Source organism: Myotis davidii, unplaced genomic scaffold, assembly GCF_000327345.1.
Source record: "Myotis davidii unplaced genomic scaffold, ASM32734v1 scaffold1687, whole genome shotgun sequence".
NCBI classification, from domain to species: Eukaryota; Metazoa; Chordata; class Mammalia; order Chiroptera; family Vespertilionidae; genus Myotis; species Myotis davidii.
Genome location: NW_006297834.1, coordinates 162,305 through 169,804, shown reverse-complemented (window position 1 = coordinate 169,804; position 7,500 = coordinate 162,305). Strand labels below are relative to the sequence as shown.

Here is a 7,500-nt window from a genome sequence, read left to right as displayed (position 1 = left end):
AATGTGGATTTTTTTTAATAGATGGAATTACACATATGTTGATATATATGTGATTTGATATGTGTGTTATTTTGTTGTATGACAACAAGCTTCAAAAATTCATATGTCAAATTTTCTGAAGGTGTTATCATCATAGATATTTTTATGCTTAAAATGTGAATTTTGTGCCAAAAAAAGAGCATTTGCGGGAAGTTTTAATTCATTAGTTTATTTTGAAGAAAAGTGTTGCTGAATACTTCGGGAAGCTTATGGTGTACATGCTCCATCTCAAGATACTTTTGAACGCTGGTTGACTGGCTATGAAAAGTGGATTTTGAGAATCCCAAATGCATAAAATCATGCGTTGATCCAGGTCAACCATCAACATCGACTTCAAGGCCAAATCGCTTTGGAAAAAGGAAAACGTTCGGCGTTTGGAAGGTGTGGTGTATTATGAGCTAAATCCAGGATGAAACCATTAATACTGATCGCTACCGACAATAAATAATCAATTTGAACTACACTTTGATCGTGGAACAACCAGAATGTGCCAGAAGACACGGCAAAGTAATTTTGCTTCATGATGACATACCATCACACCAAAACCAGTTAAAGACACGTTAAAAGATCTTGCCTGGGAATTATTAACCCACCCGCTGTATTCACCAAACCTTGCTCCTTCAGATTACCACTTGTTCTGATCAATGGCCCACGCACTTCAAAACGTAGCAAGAAGTGGAAAATTGGGTCTCTGAATGGTTTGCCTCAAAACAAGAGAAGTTCTATTTGGACGGTATCCACAAATTATCTGAAAGATGGGGGAAATGTGTAGCTAGCGATGGACATTACTTTGAATAAAGCACTTTTGATGTTTCTGTTGAAATTATTGTGTTTTCTTTGATTACAAAATCCACATTATTAACCAGTACATCTAGTTGCCATTTCTCCCCCACCTCCCCCTACTCCTCCTCCTCCTTTCTCTCTTTTTCTTTATATCCCCTCAAAGTCTTGGGTCATGTATTTGATGGACATTAAGGGAGAAACTGACAGCAATGCTGTCATAGTAGGGGACTTTAACACCCCACTGACATCACTGGATAGATCTTCCAGAAAAAAACTAACAAGGAAACAGAGGCCTTAAATGGCACACTAGATCACAGGAATCTAACCAATATTTACAGAACATTTTACCACAAAGCAACAGAATATATACTTTTGTCCAGTGCACATGGAACAATTTCAAAGCTAGACCACATGTTAGGGCACAAACAAATCTATATAAATTAAAAAAGACTGACATAATACCAAGCATCTTCTCAGATCACAATGTCATGAAGTTAGAAATAAATTACCATAAAAGAACTAAAAAACACTCAAATACATGGAGGCTAAAGAGCATGTCACTAAGCAATAAATGAGTTATTAATGGGGTTAAGAAAGAAATTAAAAACTTCCTGGAAAAAAATGAAAATGAACACACAACCACAAAAAACCTATGGGACACAGCAAAAGCAGTCCTGAGAGAGAAGTTCATAGCACTACAGGCCTACCTCAAGAAACAAAAAAAAAGTACTAATGAACTATCTAAATCTACAACTAAATGAATTAGAAAGAGAACAGCCAGAAAACCCCAAAGCTGAAGGAAGGAAATAATAAATAACAGAGCAGAAATAAATAACATAGAGACTAAAAAAAAATACAAAAGACCAATGAAACCAAGAGCTGGTTTCTTGAAAAAATAAACAATATTGATGAACCCCTAGTGGTCGGCAAACTCATTAGTCAACAGAGCCAAATATCAACAGTACAACGACTGAAATTTCTTTTGAGAGCCAAATTTTTTAAGCTTAAACTATATAGGTAGGTACATTGTTATTAATTTAATTAAGGTACTCCTAAAGCTTAGGAAGAGCCACACTCAAGGGGCCAAAGAGCCGCATGTGACTCGCGAGCCGCAGTTTGCTGACCACGGCCCTAACCAGACTCATCAAAAAACAGAGAGGACCCAATTAAATAAAATCAGAAATGAAAGAGGCAATATAACAAGGGACACCACAGAAGTACAAAGGATTATAAGCAAATACTATGAACAACTATATGACTACAAGCTGGACAATTTGGATGAAATAGACAAATTCCTAGAAACATATAATTTTCCAAAATCCAATCAGAAAGAATCAGAAAACATGAGTAGGCCAATAACAACTGATGAAATAGAAGCAGTAATTTAAAAACTCTAAGCAAATAAAAGCTCTGGTCCAGATGGCTTCACCTAACATTAACACCTAACACCTAACAATGTTAGGGGAGTTTTACCTAACATTCAAAGAACAAACATCTATCCTCCCCAAAATATTCCAAAAAATCCAAGAGGAAGGAACACTTTCAAACTCTTTTTATGAGGACAGCATTATCCTCATACCAAAACCAGATAAAGACACTACAAATAAGGAGAATTACAGGCCAATATCCCGATGAACATAGATACTAAAATCCTCAACAATATATTAGCAAATCGGATCCAGCAATATTTTAAAAAGATCATGCATCATGACCAAATGGGATTTATACCAGGGATGCAAGGCTGGTATAATATTCCAAATCAATAAACATGATTGATCACATAAAAAAACTGAAAGAAAAATCACAAGATCATATCAATAGATGCCAACATAACACTCAATGGCAAAAACTAAAAGTGTTTCCCTTAAGAACAGGAACCAAGACAAGGATGTCTTCTTTCACCACTCTTATTCAACACTAGAGGCCTGGTGCCCAGTATATGAAATTCATGCACGGGGGGTGTCCCTCAGCACAGCTTGCACACTCTTCAATCTGGGACCCTTCAGGGGATGTCCAAGGCCGGTCTGTGGGATCGGGCCTAAACCGGGAGTTGGACATCCCTCTCACAATCCGGGACTGCTGGCTCTTAACCGCTCACCTGCATGCCAGCCTGAACCCCCTAACCACTCACCTGCCTGCCAACCTAATCCCTCTAACTGCTCTGCACTGCCAGACTGATCCCCCTAACTGATCTCCACTGCTGGCCTGATCCCCCTAACTGCTCTCCCTTGCTGGCCTGATCACCCTAACACTGCTCTCCCCTGCCAGCCTGGTGGCCCCCTAACTGCTCTCCCCTGCTGGCCTGATCGCCCCTAGCCACCTCTGCCTCAGCGATCTTTTGCCATGTTCTCTCGCTAGGTTCTGTCTCTAGATTCTGTGTCCTGTTGTCTTGTTACATCTGTATTTATACCAGTTGATTCCAATCCTATCAATCTCTATTCCAAAGGTTAGGGTGTTTCTTATCTCCATTCCAGGGAGTAAAGATTATGTAGCTTAAGCGTGATTGGATAGCACTTCTGCGGAGGCAGGAGAGGCTCGTGCCACCACAGCGCTTGCCAACTGTGAGCCCGGCATCTGGCACCCAACGGTCAGTTGAGCGGCACTTCCGCTGTGGGAACGCACTGACCAACAGGGGCAACTCCTGCGTTGAGCGTCTGCCCCCTGATGATCATTGCACATCATAGCGACTGATCAACCAGTTGTTTGGTCATTCGGTCTTTTAGGTTTTTATATATATAGACTAGAGCAGTGGTCGGCAAACTCATTAGTCAACAGAGCCAAATATCAACAGTACAACGATTGAAATTTCTTTTGAGAGCCAAATTTTTTAAACTTAAACTATATAGGTAGGTACATTGTTATTAACTTAATTAGGGTACTCCTAAGGCTTAGGAAGAGCCACACTCAAGGGGCCAAAGAGCCACATGTGGCTCGCGAGCTGCAGTTTGCCGACCACAGGACTAGAGGCCTGGTGCACAAATTCGTGCATAGGTGAGGTCACTTGGGGTGGCCTGTGGAGATCAGGCCCCAGCTCGCACCCCCAGCCTCGCAGCCACAGCTTGCACCCCCAGCCTTGCAGCTCTGCCTGGCTCCCCGCCTTGGCCTGGCACTGCCCCCTCACCTGCTCTACCATCCCGCCTGCAGGATGATTGATCGGGGCCACGCCCCGCACCCAGTTGCCTCAGCACCAGGGAGCCAGGTGGCAGCCCCGCTCCCACCGCCGCCGCTGGTCACCATCTGCAGGACAATCAGTGGAGCGATTGGGCCCCCTGCTCACACCTGCCTTGGCCTGGCACCACCCATCCACTCACCTGCTCCACCATCCCCCTGCAGTCCCGCTCTCATTGGGGCCCATCAGGGCTGGCAGCACCTCCACTGCTGCCCACTGTCACCACCACATCGTTGATGCCTGCCATGTTCCACGCCACCCCCTGGTGGTCAGCACACGTCATAGCAAGCAGTCGAACTCCCAGTCTCCCGGTTGAACTCCCGGTCAAATGACCACCCAAGGGGCCATTTTGCAAATCAACCGAACGGTGGAATGATCAGTCGCTATATCACGCACTGACCACCCGGGGGCAGGCACTCAACACAGGAGCTGACCCCAGCCTGCAGGCCCCAGGCCAGCCAAGGCAGGTGCCAGCAGGGGTCCCCCCCATCGCCCCGCCGGTCGCCTCCCTGGAAGTGACCAGCAGCAGTGGCGGGGGGCAGGGCTGGCAAATGGGCAGCACCAGACTGGCCAAGGCAGGTGCCAGCGGGGTCCCCGCTCACTCCACTGGTCACCCCACAGATCGGCCCTGATTGCCGGCCAGGGCTAGGGACCCTACCCGTGAACAAATTTCGTGCACCGGGCCTCTAGTAATAATATAATAATATAAAGGTGTTATTTTTTAAATGTCACTTACGTTACGAAATCATGAGTTTATTATTTTACTCTTTAAATGATAATATTTTTAATTTTTCAGTTTTAGAAAACATGGTCAATATAACATAACCCATAAAAGCTCTTTGGAGCTGTTGTGCCCCAGCGGCCAGACTCCTCCTCCCGCACGCCCTTCAGGAGCCTCAATTCTTAAGAGAGTAGAAGTGCCCCAAGACCCAAGCTTTGAGAGTTGCTGGTCCAGCAGCTCAGGTGGTAACTTCTGGAGCCAAAATGTTTCCCTTGAAACCTGGCTGCTCCACAGATATATTTAAAAAAAGTAAACTACTAAAAAAATAAACTATGCTAACAAACTTAGTGTTTGTGATCTCAAACAAATTCCTTGGCCTCTCAGACTCAAGTTTCCCCATGCTCTTCTTTTCTTGTCTGGTGACTGAATAAGTGGATCCTCATTAAAGACTTATACTAAATCTGGCAACAGTGCCCTTACTGTCTGCATGCCCAGAGCATCCAGCCCAGTATAACTGTCCACAGCAGGTATAACCCATGTTTTCTGAATGTGTATTAAATATGGGATATGGAAGACACCAAAAGAGCAGCTTAAGGCTGCAGTACTTTTCTCTACCTGTCAGCCACATCCAGGTCAGACTCCATATTGTCCAGGCTGCTCGTTATGCTGTCCAGCTGCTCACCCTGATAGTGTAGGACTCTGGCTGCATCTTCTAGACGCTTCTGGGAACAGGCCATTAGACCAGTCAGCTCTTTCCCCTTGGTCATGCGGGAGGATGACGCCTCCACAGCACCTCCTGGTTGAGATAGCAGCAACTCTCTCCAGAAGTGTTCAATGATATGGAAAACGACATTCCGATTAGGCTGCAAGGAACTGAACCAGTGCTTGACATGGCCCTTTTCCAGGATGGTGACAGAACTGAAGATAAAATGAGAAGTTTCTTTCTTGATCTCAATTATATCAGCAAGAGGAAAGCTGACAAGAAAGTCTCCAGTTTTATCAGTCAGAAATTTTAGTGAGAGTGAAGTTAACCTAAGTTTTCCAGGAACCCATCGCTTCTCAAGTTCCAAATAATAGGAGCATGGCCAGGTGTGGACGCAGAAGTCTCTGCTCATCTGGTTCCTGGGTCAGTCTCCACCAAGGTCAAGACCACCCTGTTCTGAAGGAAAAGGGACAAATTAATGGGTATGTCAGGCTAAAATGTATCATCATACTTGACCTAGAGACACTAGGACATCAACGGCAAGGGAATGGTTTGGATTCAGAACAAACCTAAGACACCAGCACATAGCAGGGTCCTTGCCTAGCAAGAGCTCTCGCCTGAAATGTGACAGGCAAGACGAAGTCTTTGTCATACTTAGCAGAGAGGACATGACCATGTCTCAGACTTGTGTTCTTCCCAAAGCCCCAGGGTCCCCGGGCTCTATGCCCACCAGAACACCCCTCACTCAGACCAGAGTCCACAGCTGGATGTAACTGAAGGAAGAAAACTGCTGGAAACCACTATGCCAAGAGGTGTAATGACCCCTATCACTACACATTCTTTACAAGTTTCTAAGCTAACAAAGAGTCTCCATTTGAAATTTTTATAAACTTAACTTCACAGAGAAAAATATTAAACTGATAAGAACAGATACTACACTTGATCTTAGCCAAAAAGCGATCACAGAGAAAATAATCTTACAAACTTCTCCACTCTTGTAACTCCAAATAGTTTTTATAGGGTTCCATACAATTATGGGGTGATATGTGTATATTTATAGTTTTACTAGAGGCCTGGTGCATGAAATTCGTGCATGGGTGCAGTCCCTAGACATGGCCAGCAATTGAAGCGCAAGTGTCTGGCATGGAAAGGCAGGTCCCAGCCGACCTCTGGGCCCTGGGGGCAACTGGGCCCCCAGGCCCCTACACACCCCGCTCCGCCTGAATCATCAGGCCCCCGACCATCGCTGCTGGTCATCGTCCACAGGGCAATTGGCAGGGCGATCAGGCCCCACTTGCACCCACCTTGGCCTGGCGCCACCTGCTCACCCGCTCCACCATCCCACCATGTGGTCCTGCTCTCATCGGGGCCCACTGGGGCTGGCAGTGCCCCCACTGCCACCTGCTGCCAGCGCCAAGTTGCCAACACCCACCATGTTTCGCGCCGCTCCCTATTGGTCAGTGTACTTCATAGGGAGCGGTCGAACTCCTGGTCAAGGTGGCAATTTGCATATTAGGCTTTTATTATATAGGATAATTTTATCTATAATTAGCAGTTATCAATGCAGTTTGAAAAGTCGTGATGGATTTGAAACAACCCTTATAGAGCATTTAGCCTAACCCTGTCATACAGATGAAGAATACAAGGCCATGAAAGGATGAGGATCCTGTACAAGCATGTCAAACTTGCAGCCCATGGGCAACAATGAATATTTTTGCGGCCCAGCCCATATAACGGTATGTAAGAAACGTTTTAATAAAAATTTCGTAACTTGAGAGAGAAACCAAGATGGCGGCATAGGTAAACACTAGAGTTTGCTGCCTCGAACAACCACTTCAAAAATACAACTAAAAGAGAAGCGGGACTGTCTGGCATCGGTCGGAACTTGAGAACAGCTTTCTCTAGGAGGGGCTTGCAGTGATTACTGGGACAGTGAGAAGCAGAGCCTCTGAGAGCAGCCATAACTGCTGGCCCCGCCCGCCAAAGCCCTGCAGGGAGGCTTTTGCTAGACAGCCTCAGGCAGAGGCTAGATTAGCACCTCCCTAGAGATCCAGGAGCCAGGAAACCCAGTGGTCAGAGTAGGAT

At 45.4% G+C, this 7,500-nt stretch overlaps 1 protein-coding gene across 1 annotated transcript in view; it reads right to left on the bottom strand.

Moving 5' to 3' along the window:
* Positions 1-7,500, bottom strand: part of SNAP47 (synaptosome associated protein 47kDa) — a 72,846-nt gene that overhangs the window by 49,922 nt on the left and 15,424 nt on the right. Inside the window, 1 exon segment of the mRNA XM_015570452.1 lies at positions 5,328-5,871. Within this exon segment, the coding sequence (XP_015425938.1) occupies positions 5,328-5,827 (500 nt within the window). The 5' untranslated portion in view covers positions 5,828-5,871.